At 30.8% G+C, this 17,236-nt stretch overlaps 2 protein-coding genes across 2 annotated transcripts in view; both read left to right on the top strand.

Annotated features, from left to right (window-relative positions):
• Positions 1 to 1,512: 1,512 nt before the first annotated feature.
• On the top strand, positions 1,513 to 4,118 carry LOC111628232 (carnitine O-palmitoyltransferase 2, mitochondrial-like; the record flags this gene model as incomplete). Its single annotated transcript, XM_023371976.1, has 2 exons — positions 1,513 to 1,747; positions 2,708 to 4,118. Coding segments are annotated over 2 exons (573 nt in total), but the record flags the coding sequence as incomplete, so codon positions are not given.
• An 8,116-nt stretch (positions 4,119 to 12,234) lies between these two features.
• Positions 12,235 to 17,236, top strand: part of LOC111628241 (dentin sialophosphoprotein-like) — a 19,207-nt gene continuing 14,205 nt past the window's right edge. Inside the window, exons 1-2 of the mRNA XM_023371991.1 lie at positions 12,235 to 12,376; positions 12,781 to 12,934. Coding sequence (XP_023227759.1) covers positions 12,325 to 12,376; positions 12,781 to 12,934 — 206 coding nt within the window. The 5' untranslated portion in view covers positions 12,235 to 12,324. The remainder of the gene's footprint in view (positions 12,377 to 12,780; positions 12,935 to 17,236) is intronic.

The raw sequence follows: 17,236 nt of genomic DNA, 5'->3' as shown, positions 1-17,236 counted from the left end.
CTGACACAAACTTAACAAGTCTCAGCCTGCTCAATAGTCTCATGAAGACTATAAAAAAATTCTTTGTCAGAAAGGTAAACAAAAAAACTGGAATTACAAGGGAGTTTCAAAGAAGGGAATACTATTCAATCAGTATATACCAGGTTGAGTGTCAATGTCAACATCTCCCACACTCTGAAAATTTTGAATTGTTACCTGGAGACATGCTGCTTCTTGTGTTTGTTCTGTGAGGTGTTCGTTGTCCAAATGTAAAAATCTTTTGTGAAAGTGCTCATCGTTTGATTTGTTTGCAGTCTGAACTGCAAACAAATCAAACAATATTCGTTAACTGATCACCCACTGTATTTGTTGCAGTACAGTATTTTTTTAGCATTGTTAAGAGACTTTTTACTGGAGAAAGTTATGTGGCAAAAACATGGCTCTAGCTTTATGGAAGAGTATAAATCTTTAAAGTCTAGCATTGTAACCTACTCCTCCTCATATAATTTCAGTTGATGGCATTTCTGGGTTATCTCATAATGGTTGTGTAATGCTTAATTCATGCAGTGGCAGGTGCTTACTGATGTAGATATTGAGTGCTTGTTATAAGGCAATAGTAAACAACATTTATCCATTGTCCTTATGCATTTCCCTGCTTTGTGGATTTTTGTGAACCCATTCCAGTCAGCCTTGGGGAAGATAGACACATTTGTCATTTTTAGTTTTAGTGGTTGTGAACCTTTTTACCCTTTTTTGCAGACAATCAATTAAGTTTGGAAGGGCTGTTGTGCAGGCATTGCTTCAGTGTATTCTATAAGGAACTGGCTATATGTAGATGTTTTAAGTATTACTATATCTTTTTTAATTTGTCTATTTTAAGACTACATCATTGTCAGAAAGCTATCTTTTGATTTCTTTTCTCATCCTCCATATTGGGCTGTTCATAGAGCATGTGCATTCTTTAATTTTGAAGGTCACTTTCCATCTAAATAATTCCTTCTACATTTCATTCAACCCTTCTACAGCTTGTTCAATCTCTGGTATAATCTTTTTGATCTGCATCTTAGGTGGTGGTATGTATTTTGGGGCTGTATTTCACTGCAAAGTATACTGAATTTAAAGCTATAAGTGTGAAATTAGTAGTATTATCAAAGTGCAGTTTGTCAAAGCACTGTAATCTAAATATTTTTTAAATATTTGAAAAGTTTTGGTCATATTTGCTTTTTGAAACTTTTCACTAATAAACTCTTAATTAATTAGATTAATGTAATAGTCTCATGAATTTTACAGAAATGTTTTCTGTTTATTATTTTTACATTTAAAAAAAATGCTAACTTATTTTTCTTGAATTTTAGTACAGTATTTACTTCTTTAGAATTTTTACTATTCTGCTTATTCTTGAAATATCATTAAATTTATTTAACTTTTGTTAATTCAGTATAATCATGAACATTCAAGCAATGCTAAAATTTTATTAAAATGTTGTTCTAATTGAGAAACCATAAATTTTTTAAAATTTAATTATTTTTTTTATTTCAGATGGCTTTTTACAAGCAAAACAATAAAATACCAGCAACTTATGAATCATGTAGTACTTCAGCATTTAAACATGGTCGGACAGAGACAGTGCGTTCAGCAACGACAGCAACAAAGACATGTGTTGAAGCATTTACCAAGAAAAAAAACAAACCATCACCCAGTGAATTAAGAACAATGTTAAATGATTGTTCCAAAATTCATAACCAGTTAACAAAAGAAGCAGCAATGGGTAAATAAATTTTTCATTTTATAAAATATTATTGTGAAATCTACGAGTGAGACAAAGACACAAAATTGAAAATAAATAAAAGAAAATACAATAATTTTATTAACTCGCTCGTTATGATACAGGTTTCTAAGGATAAAAACGATGCTACACCCACCGAATAATTCACACAATTAATTATTCAACCACTGTACAATATAGTCTCCCAACAAAGAATGCGCATGTGTAGTCCTTTGTCTGACACAATGATCCAATTACTTAAAATTATATTAATTAAAACTAGATTCTTATTATTACTTACAACTATTGAATAAAGAAGGCTTATTAGAAAATTTAGAGAATGAAAGTAAGGAATGAAAAGAGGGTACCCAAAACTTGATGAGGTATGCTACTTGTATGGGATTGTGGATGAGATGTCTTGTTGGGTTGGTGACTAACTTCTCTTTTGTCAATCTCCAAGATAATAGTTTGAAGGGCTGATGCATCTTGTTCCTCACAATTAATTTCTCTTTATTTCTCAGTTCCAAGGTTCTCGTCTCTACGATACGATGCTAAACGTACTGGGGAGACTCCATTTCGCTCTCTCTCCTTCAGGTTTCTGCCTCAGAATGACCCATGTGTTTGCCCCCTTCCCCTCAGGGCTGCATTCCACTTCTTTGTTTCTGGGGTTAGTCATCCACATACCAAAGCAAAGGTGAAAACGAGAACATTCCAGGAAGGGTAGACAAATAGGACAGAAAGAGGGGAAGCAGAGAATATACAATATAAAATAATACAATTATATACAAAATATACAATTTAAATATGGCATGTAGCCACATTATAAAGTAATTAATATTTATAAAACTTTAAAAATAAAATGTTTGTTTTCATTTAATTACAATAAAAAAATAGACAGACAAAATATTTCAATAATTTATGTTTAGTATTAGTGTTTCAATAATAATTTATATATTTATGTAGGTCAAGGTTTTGATCGACATTTATTTGCAATGAAGTATTACATTGAAAAGAAAGGGGAAAAGCTGCCAGAAATATATCAAGATTCTACCTATATCAAAGCCAATCATTTCCATCTATCAACATCCACATTATATGGAACAGCATTTAGTGGTGGTGGTTTTGGTCCAGTAGTGGAAGATGGATATGGTGTTGCCTATGGTTTTCATGATGAATTACCAGGATGTGCTGTGAGTTCTTACTCTACATATAGGAATGGTAGAGAGTTTGCAGAATGTATTGAATCCTGTTTAAATGATATATATCAGGTATTGAATGCTACACGTAAAATTGACGGATAAATTTCTGTTAAATGCTTATTTATAAAATATATAAGAAATAAAATCAACAAATTTATATATACAATATATTTTTTTAAATTGAATGAAATTTTATAAATTTTATATAAATAATTGTATGTACAGTGCACTCTTGCTAAATCTTATTAATTATGATACAAGATTGTTTGGATAAGCAATATTATGTATAAAGAAAAGGAAGTCAAAAAGACTACAGAGTAATGTATATAGTATGTTTCTTTTGTTTACAGTATATAAAATATATACAGACAGTATTTTTATTTTGTAATCATAAAAAATGTTATCAGTTATAATGTTACTAAAATTAGCAATTCCCAAAACAAGTCAAAATACATTGTAAAAACTTTGTTTATTGTACTCACAATTTTATTATAATCTTCAGATAAATAGGCCTTTTTAAGCTCTCTTCATGCTATCAGCCTTAACATATAACTGATAACATGCAATTGTTATCAATTATTGTTTTGTCTTAATTAATTCTTTAAATGATAATCATTGTTATCATTTGTTTGTAGTACAATAGTTTAACAGCATCTATAGCATAATGCCATTTAGTTGGTGGTAGATAAACAATACTGAATGAATTATATAGAAATTAATTATAATAATTATAATTAATAAATCTTAATGTTATCAAATCATGGTTATTATCAGTTTAGGTGAGTTCCAAACTGATCAAATAAGTATTTTTGAAAATTTCTTATCAGTACTATATCTGGCATGAACACATTATGTTAAAATGTGTAGTAGATATAAATTTTATAAATTCATTGTTTTAAAAAAATTGTGATTTCTTTTGGTTCTTCTAGCGTCTAACAGAAAAATAAACAAAATTCATTCAGATTGCCAAGAGTGCATTGTATTTATAATGAAATCAAGTTTATCTATTTTTTTCTATTGAATGTTAATTTTTGAATAAATGTTACTGATTATTGAGACAATCAGTTAATTTGTTCTTAATTATTCAATTTAACTTAATAAGCCCATTATTAGCTTATTCAAGTTATTTATTTTTTTCTTAAATCAAAAGTATTATTCATCAGTTATAATTTTGAATAAAAATTTTAAATAAAAACTTCTGAAATTTGTTGTTAAAATTTTTATTTAATCACAAAAAGACTTAAAATAATAATTCAGAAGTTTGAAATGTTAAAAGATGTAAAATAAATGTATACATATATTTTTCACTTTGTTTTTTCTAAAATGTACTGTATTAAGATAATTTACAAGTAAATAGAATATATGATACAGTAGTTTTTCTTGATGTGATGTGGCTATTAGATTGCATTTATTGCTTTCTGCATTCACATTTAGTATACTGTGTTTTTTAACTATAAAATGTATTCAGTTTAAAGATCCAGCAACAAGTTACTTAACTGTCAACATTTAAAACTGCGTGTGTGGCGCCATTTATATTTTATTAAAAACTTTGTATTTTTCATTATTATAAAATGGAAAAATTTAACTTTGAGGGTAGGAATGGGATATATAAATTATAAATGCTAATAACGAGTAAAATTGTCATTTAAGTTTGACCCTATATGTGACCCGCTTTATCTATCCACCTGTCGACCTTTAACCAAAATTTTATAGCATCAATCCACTAATAAACATCTTGATGCAAAATTTCAGAAATGTTGACGCAAAGTACAGGAGTTAAGCTTCAAAGAGAGTGAAAAAATCATGCCCCACACTAACATCTATAAGCTACATATAAAAACATCCCTATTTTTTCCATTTCTAGATGTTTCAAGATCTCGGTCCCAAAAATATAAAAAACTTGGGGTCATTTTTTGACCGATTGCCATAGTTTCCCTCTGTTATATATAACAGCGAGAAACGTAAAATTGATCGGACTTTAATTTTTTCAATATGCCGTGCCAATTCTGAATCATTCAAACTCTGAGGCATATTAATTTAATGGTACTTAATGTCCTTAATTTATTCAAATATTATTTCATTCACCAGTACAGTGCATATTTCTATTAATAGGACTTATTAAACTGACATTTAAGATTACTGAAACTTAGTCACATAGATTAAAATTGTTTTATTTACATTACACTGTACTGGTGAATGAAATAATGTTCGAAATACCATGCTTGTTTATTTAATTATGGCAACGCAACACTTGCGCGATCTGCCTAGGGGAGGCCTGCCGGGAGGTCTTTTTAAGGGTAACTGGCCCTATTCAAGCGTTACAGACGTGGAGAAAACCCGGAAAACACTACTTGGCCAGCCCGTCCTGGCGATGCGCGAACCCACGACCGAGCTCCCAGTGTTTAGGGAACAACCGTTTGGACACTGGTGGACCTCGAAGTACCACGCACCACTGTACAGTATGTTATCTTTGTTTCCGTGAATTTTGATTTTTGAAATAAATTTTGTTATAAAATTTATGGATCCTATAGTGTTTAAGTACTAAATTACAAAGTTAAGTTTCCTATGGCATGTCTACATGAGCAACTGATCGTTTAAAAGTCAAAATTATATGATGGCCAGATGACAGCCTACCGCTCTGGGGATCCGGGATCGAATCCGGACGAGTCGTAAAATCCCCAGGAATTTTTTGGGGGATGATCCGACCAGATATGTCTGTCCCCGTCCCTCACCACCTGGCCGAACCCATAATGGGCTTACTGTAAGAGGCCATTTAAGTGCCCACAGGGCAGACAGTTATAAAAAAAAGCCAAAATTATATTGGAGTTTGTATCGATTTCACAGCAACAATTTTATAAACTATTGAATTATAAGAAATCTTGGGGATTAAAGAGAGTTCTATTCAATAATAAAACTTGCTTCTAAAAATTAAAGAAACACCTTTTACATTTCTAAGAAAAATTTTAATAATGTTGTGTGTAGAAAGACAAACGTTTCTTATGCATTTGACAGGTTTTTAAGACGCTGTAGCAGTTTTTGTTCAACGAACTTCGGGCGATAGATTTATATGTATCTGACGTCACAAGTTTTACATTCTTTTCGTAAAAAAATATGGTTGAATAAATAATGAATTCACTCGAAGAAAAATAATAAATTTACTTTTAAACATAATGACTTTTTAACTTGCACATTTTAGAGGAGGCTAAGAGTTCGCCTACAGAATCGTCAAGAGATTTTTGAAGCCGAGAGGCAATGAAGAAATTGTGATCTGGCTTCGTTGTAAAACCGAACCACTACATATCATGCATACCAATGCTATATCTTAACATGGTGTCAAGAAAACAACTTGTAAGTGATTTGCCATTTAAGAGAATAACATTGAGATCCACAAAATTTACTCATCAATTGAAGATAAACAGAATATATCGACGATTAACAGAACATATCGACGATTAAATGCAATTGAATTAAAATTTTAATATATACGAGGAGTGTTCAAAAAGTATCGGACCTTTATTTTTCCCGCGTAAACCAATGATGCACGGGAGGTCTCTTTCGGTGGAGTTGTGGAGGGGACAGTCATGCACAGTCCTGAATTTTTTCCCGCCTGCAGGAAGCGTCAGTCGCTGGCAGTCGGCCTATGAGTGAGGACGTGTAGTGAGCGCTCGTCGGATTCCACTAAGTTGGAAAATGACAACAACGTGAGCAGCGATATTGCATGAAATTTTTTGCAAGATTCAGCAGGTTTTCGGGGACGATCCTCGAGGCCAAAAACAGCGCGGCAATGTCAAAGTCATGTTGAGTTTTTTCGACTCCCGTGGGGTGGTGTATCGTGAGTGCGCACCACAAGGCCAAACCATCGCAAAGGAGAACTACCAGGAGCTCCTTCGTCATCTTTGTGATGCTGTGCGACGCAAACGACCGGATCTGTGGTCATCCAAAACTTGGCAGCTCCATTATGATATGTGCCCGCCCATTCTGCGCATTTGATTCGGACTTTTGTCGCCAAACATAACATTCCTGTCGTTCGTCACGCTCCGTACTCTCCCGACATGAGTCCGTGTGACTTTTGGCTATTTTCCAAGCTGAAGATGCCGCTAAAAGGAACCCGATTTTAGTCAAGAGAAGACATCATGCGGAATGCGAAGGACCGGCTGATGGCCATTCCAAAAGATGCGTTCCAGCAGTGTTTCCAGCAATGGCAGGAGCGCTGGGAGAAGTGTATACATTATCAAGGAGACTACTTTGAAGGGGATTAGGTTTTGTACCTCAAAATCAATAAATGTATTTTTGCCGACCAAAGGTCTGATACTTTTTGAACACCCCTCGTATATTAAATTATTGGAACTTTTCACTATAAATTGAATGAATTATTTTAATTTTGAGTTTTAGGATTTTATTTTAATTTTTTAAAAGTATTTGCTTTATTGTCGTTCTCTTTTCGACAAATTACCTATTTTTTCAATTTAGCATTTAATAAATTGAAATATATTCAGTAATTGTCTGTATGTAATCAATCGTTTAACATTATGAAAGTTACATAAATTTGCTACGCGAAAAAATATTCCAGTATTATATACAGCATTTAAACATCTATAATTTTCTATCTAAATTAACTTTAAGTAAGTACTGATGGTTTGTCTGGTGCTTCCAAAACCTGCCTGCCTTGGCATACCTTGTATATCCGCTTCCTCAACATCAGAATGGCCCAGATGGCGGGCAATTCGGCGAAACGGTCATCCCGATTCTCTCAGTCCTATGATGTGGCCTTTCTCAAATTCCATCAGCACTTTGTAATATCTTTTGAATGCATCGTGCAAGCACACCTGGAACTCAAGAGTGAAAATTCTAACCACATCGTATAGGTTATTCAGTATTCTGTAAAAAAAACTCGCGGAGCCTTTTTATAGGAAACTGAATATACGATAGACTACTGAAGTAATTTTAAGATACCCTGAAGTCATTATCTGACGTGTAATTGGACCACAACTGTAATCATTTACGTACATGTCTGAGGCAAAGCTTTGCAGTAATCAGACAATTCTATCTGGTTGCTTTTTTGTCAAACGTTTTTACATTCATTGACGAAAAATGTTACAGACCCAGAAACTACTAACAGAAATTTTAGATTTTTTGACTTTGTATTACTTCGGATTCAGGATACCAAGTAATTCTTTGTCATGCATACATACATATCCTCACGCTTATAATCCGAAAAGGGTGAGAAGCAGACAAAAGGAGACTACAATCTTGCAAACTATCTATCGAGCAACTTTCTTCACAGATTCCTGTCCAGACACACTTCCTTTGCTTCAGACTCGATCATTTCTCTTCTAGCACACGTCCTCACATTGTCTTTCTGGCTCAACACCTTACGTTCTTTCAGATATTCATCCACTTGTTCCAACCAAGACTCTCGGCCTTCCCCTATTCCGCTTCCCATAGTTTGTCTACATTTAATTTACAAAATCATGTTTTAGTTGTTTCAAAAATGTATCAACATTTAATAAAAATGAAGCAGATTCCCGACCTTTCTTTTTCAGAATTTTTTTTATTCCGATTTTGATTCTTGAAAATATAGTAACCCTTATAATAATGATAGATCGTTTTTACATTTAAAATAAATACGGTGCAGGTAACATATCTTTCATTTAAAACTTTTATATTTTACTATTATAGCTTATATAAAAATATTTATTATATCAACAAATTCCTGCAAATTTGATAAATGCAAAACGATCATATGTTTATTTGTTTATACTTGTTTACGCTTTATAATGTGTAAATATTGCCACGATAACATAGAAAACTGGATAATAACTGGATTAATGATAAATCAATAATATGTAAGTTTTAAATTCACGATTAACTTATAGTTTCGTCTAAGTTGTGTGGTGTTCGTTTATAGTAAAATAATTTGTGATGAGGATATTTGTATTTAGGCTACTATAGTTCAATTGGTCTTCAAATTATATAGGGTGTTTCAAAGATGTTTGGCCAAATTTTACAGGTTAATAGAGGGAAAAACCTGAATAAAACGGCCGGTTTTGACTTGAAGTTTAATTAGATTGTTAATTAATGTCAAAGTGACGTCATTTTCGTTTTTTTAAGTTTTACTGTACAATATATCAGTAATTAAATTCGTTTACTCTTCACACGAGTTTTTTAAATTAAATATATTTTAAATTAATACCTTTTATAATCTAATTAATTAATTCAGCCAAGGATACATTTGCAGCCTTTCATCAGAGTCTTCGACAAACTGGAATTTCAATAGTGACTATTGATAGATGAGCAAGAATTGCACGAACACCGTATGTGGAGTAACAAGTCATTCTATTCTATTCTATTCTAATAAAAGACAAGAGGGGCTATCTGCAATTTAGTGCAAACTTTACCCCTGTATGAATAGGAAGGAAGAGTAAAAGAAAGTAAGAGTTAGAGAGCAGAGGAAATAAAGGAAGATAGGAAAGTGTGAAATAAGCAACCATAAGGCCCCCACAGGACCCCATGGGCGCCCGCATCGCCTTTATTAAAACAATATTTACAGAGGAATACAAATAGTTAACAGTAACATTTTTACATACAGATGCAATTAACAGAAGGATGCATATCTTTTGCATCAAAGTATATACAAACATATTAATGGATAAATAAATAATAATTGAACACAATGGATAAATACAGTTTTGGTTACATTATTAAACAGTAAATTTTTGCTTACATAATAGGAATTCGAATGGTTGGTTGAATAATTTTATACATATTTACAGTTATAACAGTTTAGAATGGGATGCAATACTTATTACATTAATGAAATATTAANTTTTAAACACTAATAACACAATGCCAAGAAATAGTGAACTTTTATAAGCTGAAATTTGAAATATATATGAATTACGAGGTGCCTGAAAGTTTCAGAGAAATAGCTACAATAATTAATCATTCTGAAATTGCTGTGGCCAATGTATAGACAAAACAATAAAATTATGGAAAATGGAGAAAAGCGGATGCAAGAAAAAATTAACTGATAGGATAAACAAAAGGTTTTCTTCCTTAGCTGCTAATTGTTGTTTTGTATCTACTAGAAAGTAGCTGGTAATTATCAAAATTTATGTCCCATCAGACATATCGTATGATGGGACACAAATTTAGGTTCGCGATAACAACATAAAATACTGAAAAATGAAAGTAATACCTAACTCGATATCTGTTCACAAGCAACAAAGACTTCAATAGGCTAAATCTGTCATGAGCTGGACCAAGGAGTGAAAAAAAGTTTTTTCTGATAAAAAAATAAAATTTAGACGGACCAGATAGTTATGGATATTACTGGCATGATGTGAAAAGAAAAGCCAAAGTTAGAATGAGCAGTCAATTAGGAGGTGATAGTATAATGGTTTTTGATGCTTTTGGATTCGATGGGGAAAGTATATCAGGATATATTAAAAAATAATATAAGTGCATTTGGGTCTTTAAGTGGAAGTAATTGGGTATTTCAACGAGACAATGCTACAATCCATGCATCAAAATCAAATATGATTTGGTTTATTAATGAAAACATAAAAAAAGTACTGTATTAGAGTAGCCTTCTAGAAGTCAGGCCTTAGCCCAACAGAAAATTTATGAAGTATAATAACAAAAATAGTTTATAGTCAAAACAAGCATTATTATTAAGTAAACCAGTTAAAATTAGCAATTATGGATGCTTGAGAAAACATGAAGTGAAACAATTGCAAAACTCGATTCGAACTATGCCTGATAGTGTGTTTGATGTCATTCAAATGAAAGGAGGTCCAACTAAATATTAAATTATATGAATTTTGCCAAAAATATGGCCTCCTTATAATTACATTGTTACATTTAAAAATGCAGTTAATTTCAAAAACAGCTTATTTTAAATATCATCAAACATTAATGACAATGATTTTTAACATTGCTTTGTGTTTATTATTATATGTTAAATTTCAAAAGTATATTACAAATTGAAGTTGAGTAATTAAAACTAATGGGTTACCCCAGTGACGTAGCGTAGTGGGGGCTGCAGGGGTGGCAAAATTTCACAATAAATAATAATATCTTGTAAAAATTTGAACCATTTCATTTCATATTTTTGTCGCACCTACGATTCGGACCGATTGAAATGAGCACGGAATTTTTCATTACTTATTCTGTGACGAAACTGAATTTTAGTCTTTTAAATTGAGATACCTAAATAAGGGGGCGGCGAAATTTTCCTCCACCCCGGGAGGCTGACACCCACGCTACGCCACTGTGTTGCCCTCATAATTCTGTCACAAGATCGAAAACGAAAGCCAACAACTGTATCAGTTTATACTTGTTATTTTAAGCTTGTATACCTTTCTAAACGCTCTGTTTTTGTCCGTCCTATAATTCGTTTAATTTCTTTCGTAATTTAGCAACTGTTACATTCTTTAAGTCCATGTTTTTATAAGTTTGTTAAAACTTTCCGTTTAGTTTCCACTATTTACTCACTATCGGAAGTTAAGTATACATCAACCTGACACTAGTGCCACAAGTGACGAAAGTTAAACATTGCATGCCTCATTGGTGAAGAACTTAGTACAAGACAAATAGCTAGAACACTAGGCTCCAATCATTCAAGTGTATGGCGTGTTTTTTGTGAATTGTGTCGATACCATATACAGCGAGTACAAGTACTTGCGCCACGCGATTTTCCTTCACATATGATTTTGCAATGGTGTCTGAAGGGGAATATTAATTAATCGTCGTTTTTACAGATGAAGCGTTATTACTGATACATTACATAGTTAGAATTGAAAACGGAAATGATGTCAGTACACTTTAACGCTTAACAATTCTCTAATTTTCAGATTAAAAAAAAAAGCCTCCGACTTTTTATTCAAGTTTTCCGTCTATAAGACTGAAATTTGGCCAAATATTTCTGAAACATTCTGTTTATAATTTGAAAATACTAGAATAAAATAAGTTATTTTCTTGACATTATCGTAAAAGAATATCTGGTGAAATTTTGTTTATATTTTTCAAGAGTCAAACATTTTCGCTGTTTTATTTATCATTTAAAATTAAAATAGTAAATTGATTAAAGGATATAGGATACATGTTTATGACGTATAACAAAAAATATACGATTTGCAATAGGATGATCAATATTTAATTCAAAAATATTTATTTTTGAACCTAAATAACGCGATATTGCGCATGTGAATTAACATAAAACAATAATATATAAAAGTTTTGCCATTCCAGTCGAGTTATAACTCCTAATTTTTCATATATAATATAACTTGTTTTGATTAAAAAGATATTATTACGAGATATTCTGAAATGGATAAAATAGAATAAAACACATCCGTCAATCGTCACAATTGTAATAAAATGGATACAGCCTCCTCAACAATTATCTTGTCAATCTTGCTTTTATATTCAGGTACTATATTTATTTATTTTTAAATTAAAAGAATAAATTATTTTTCGTAAATTTATAACTTAATATAGCTTTTATACTTATAAAAAGTTAATAATGTTAATTGCTTGATAGCACATTTAAATAATTTAATATTTGATAAAAGAACAATATAATTAGTTTATAGTGAGTCTACAACTTTAATTAAATGCAATAAATTTATATAATTTTAAACAATTTCTTAAATATTTTCATACTTTAAGCGCAAACAGTTTAGAGGTAGAAGATAAGTAATTGTTAATTAATATTTGAAATGAAATATTTCAAATATTAAAATAATGCGAAGAAAATATTGGTTACTTGTTAGTGTAATATTTTTCAGTTAGAATTATGAAGGAGACGGATATTTTATTTTTATGTTTTAACAGTCACGTTGTTAGGAGCCTACGGCATTAGCAAAGGTTCGCGGATCAATCTTTGCGATGAGAAAATGATTGATTCATTTACAACTACGTTTGATTCTTGTCTTCGCAGAGACATTCAAAATATACAGGAAAACGAAAATTATGAACCATTATCTGGGTAAATTTCTTATTCTTTATTTTATTAAAATAATTTCTTTTTCTTATATTTTCTTTAATAAAAATAAACTAAACTAATAAAAAAGCTTATATTATATCGCAAATTGAAGATATATAATATAAATTATTTTTAATGTAATTAATTAGCAAAACTTGAGAGTTTTAGTAATTTTATATAAAACTTATGACTTATAAGTCAAAAATTTATATAAGAATTCATTATCTTTTTATTTTTTTCAATAAATAAGGAAAATTTTTAAGTAGGGATCTGGATCCCGGGTCCCTACTTATTATTCCGGAGATCCTGGATCGAATCCGCGGGTGCGACCTCAGGAAATTTTCATGGGCAGTCTGTTTCAGATACGTAGGACCCTGTTCCTTGTTACTCGGTTGTCGGGCTGAACCCACGATGGGCCTGGGGAAAAGATCCACTTAGTGCCCACGGGGCTAAAAGAGCTAAAAATAATTCTTATATTATTGAGATTGCATGAAATAATCAAATAAAATATAGATTTGAATTGCTTACATTTTAATTAAATTACATAAATCTAATTTCAAACTTGATATATTTAGTTTTAGTACACAGTATTTGTACGTGGAGTTGTAATGAAATTATTAACATTTTAATACGACGTCAAATGTTTACTGTATTTATAATCGCAAAATTCAATAGTCAATTATCACATTAGATTCAAGCATTTCAAATACAGTACTATCTTTTCTACCAGCTAAATACTTTTATTGCCAAGGTTAAGTAAACATTGTTAAAAATAATTATATTGTTTATGTAATTCAATTCGAGTAAATAAAAACATGGAAAAGTTTGACATTCTAATAATAGAAAGATTTTTTTAAAATAAATAATACAAATATTTTCTCACGTAATTACAGTAAAAAATATGAAATTCTGTGTATTGAATGATTATTTTCACACTTAATCCTAACTTAATCCGACTTGATTTTTGTTAAAATAAGAGATTTATATGCGAGTGTAATATCTAATACTAGGATTAATTCTTCATGCTACAACAAAACTTTAAAAATTTCTCTGAATTTTCAAAATGAGGCAATTCATTATAACCATTACTTTTTTCTTAGACAAGAGTTTAAAATTTTTCGATTAAATATTTAATATATTTAATCTAAAACTTTCAAAGAAATTTTTGAGCTTTTAAGTTAAGATATTAGTAGCTTTAGAATGATTGCTGTTTTTTGTTTAAAATAAACATTGTAATAAAATTCGAATAAAATTTATGTTCTAATTTACATATGCTTATTATAAATTCAAATACGAACGTATTTTTTTACCTAAAAGAAAGAATACAATCCTCTTTTTTAAAGAGTTTAACCCTTAATTAAACTTTTATTCTATTTATTTGATGACGAAACAAATTATTTTCTGTATATAACTGTATTAAATAAATGCTTCAGGATATTTATTGATATTTTAGACCATGAATAATGTATTGGAATTTGAAAATATTTATTATAAATAATTTAACGTTATCATCATCATAACAGTTACTTATCAAATAACTATTTTCTGGTGAATGTTTATAACTTGATCTGTAACATTATACATAATGTGAAAAAATATTTGATCGTATGTGACGCTGGTATTGATTGTGGATGGTATTTTAGTAGTAATCTAGAGTTACCGTGTATACTTTGTTACGTACAGTAACTCCAAATAAGCATAATTCATAGTCACATATAATTACTGGTCCGTGATGAGAAAAAGGTTGATAAACACTGGCTTAGACACTTAGCCCATCTGTCCACAAAGCGTATCGTCATAGACGCGTTCGAGATTCAACTTGCAGCGACACTTATTGGAATGCGTGCACCTACGCCCATTCCTTCGTGGTGTTGCATCACTTCATCCGTTAGTCTCTCCTTTTTCAAGAAGGACAAACAAAGAAAGTCTAAATTTTGAGATTATATACACATCTCTGTAACTGAATTCTCTGTATCTCCTAATTAAAAATTTTATACTGTTTTTCTTTTCATGCTGACATTTCTGCGATTGTACATCTTTAGATAAAGCAACGTATAAAATTGATTAGAACTCTGTGTTGTCTTGTGAGAATCTCGAAGACAACAATTACTTAGACGACTACAAAGCTTCAAATTCGAGAATAATAATTTAACAATTCGTGGAATAAGGCTTAACTTACGAAAAGGAAAGTTGGTCTTCTATCGTTCTACAANTTGTCAAACGTTTTTACATTCATTGACGAAAAATGTTACAGACCCAGAAACTACTAACAGAAATTTTAGATTTTTTGACTTTGTATTACTTCGGATTCAGGATACCAAGTAATTCTTTGTCATGCATACATACATATCCTCACGCTTATAATCCGAAAAGGGTGAGAAGCAGACAAAAGGAGACTACAATCTTGCAAACTATCTATCGAGCAACTTTCTTCACAGATTCCTGTCCAGACACACTTCCTTTGCTTCAGACTCGATCATTTCTCTTCTAGCACACGTCCTCACATTGTCTTTCTGGCTCAACACCTTACGTTCTTTCAGATATTCATCCACTTGTTCCAACCAAGACTCTCGGCCTTCCCCTATTCCGCTTCCCATAGTTTGTCTACATTTAATTTACAAAATCATGTTTTAGTTGTTTCAAAAATGTATCAACATTTAATAAAAATGAAGCAGATTCCCGACCTTTCTTTTTCAGAATTTTTTTTATTCCGATTTTGATTCTTGAAAGTATAGTAACCCTTATAATAATGATAGATCGTTTTTACATTTAAAATAAATACGGTGCAGGTAACATATCTTTCATTTAAAACTTTTATATTTTACTATTATAGCTTATATAAAAATATTTATTATATCAACAAATTCCTGCAAATTTGATAAATGCAAAACGATCATATGTTTATTTGTTTATACTTGTTTACGCTTTATAATGTGTAAATATTGCCACGATAACATAGAAAACTGGATAATAACTGGATTAATGATAAATCAATAATATGTAAGTTTTAAATTCACGATTAACTTATAGTTTCGTCTAAGTTGTGTGGTGTTCGTTTATAGTAAAATAATTTGTGATGAGGATATTTGTATTTAGGCTACTATAGTTCAATTGGTCTTCAAATTATATAGGGTGTTTCAAAGATGTTTGGCCAAATTTTACAGGTTAATAGAGGGAAAAACCTGAATAAAACGGCCGGTTTTGACTTGAAGTTTAATTAGATTGTTAATTAATGTCAAAGTGACGTCATTTTCGTTTTTTTAAGTTTTACTGTACAATATATCAGTAATTAAATTCGTTTACTCTTCACACGAGTTTTTTAAATTAAATATATTTTAAATTAATACCTTTTATAATCTAATTAATTAATTCAGCCAAGGATACATTTGCAGCCTTTCATCAGAGTCTTCGACAAACTGGAATTTCAATAGTGACTATTGATAGATGAGCAAGAATTGCACGAACACCGTATGTGGAGTAACAAGTCATTCTATTCTATTCTATTCTAATAAAAGACAAGAGGGGCTATCTGCAATTTAGTGCAAACTTTACCCCTGTATGAATAGGAAGGAAGAGTAAAAGAAAGTAAGAGTTAGAGAGCAGAGGAAATAAAGGAAGATAGGAAAGTGTGAAATAAGCAACCATAAGGCCCCCACAGGACCCCATGGGCGCCCGCATCGCCTTTATTAAAACAATATTTACAGAGGAATACAAATAGTTAACAGTAACATTTTTACATACAGATGCAATTAACAGAAGGATGCATATCTTTTGCATCAAAGTATATACAAACATATTAATGGATAAATAAATAATAATTGAACACAATGGATAAATACAGTTTTGGTTACATTATTAAACAGTAAATTTTTGCTTACATAATAGGAATTCGAATGGTTGGTTGAATAATTTTATACATATTTACAGTTATAACAGTTTAGAATGGGATGCAATACTTATTACATTAATGAAATATTAAATATACAACAGGTATAATTTTAAAGTAATACATTTAGTAATCAGTTGACAAAGAATTTTTGATGTAATCATACAGATCGAAATCCATAAAGTTTTAACAAGAAATTTTTACAAGATAACTTATAACTTAATAATCACACTATGTTATTCGTAGCACAATTGAATTTATATACATATAACAGTCTTTATTTTTAACATTTTTCTTTAATCTTCATCGCTTGTGAAGGAATTGTAGTTATTGTCGTCATCACTGTCATTAGTTTCTGTTGTATCTGTGTTGAGTATATTTAAATTCAGGTCACCAAACTGAGGTACTAATGCACCACT

The sequence above is a fragment of the Centruroides sculpturatus genome, unplaced genomic scaffold (genome assembly GCF_000671375.1).
Source record: "Centruroides sculpturatus isolate CEXI.00-Female unplaced genomic scaffold, Cexi_2.0 scaffold532, whole genome shotgun sequence".
Classification (NCBI taxonomy): Eukaryota; Metazoa; Arthropoda; class Arachnida; order Scorpiones; family Buthidae; genus Centruroides; species Centruroides sculpturatus.
This window is presented reverse-complemented; position numbering and strand designations above follow the sequence as displayed.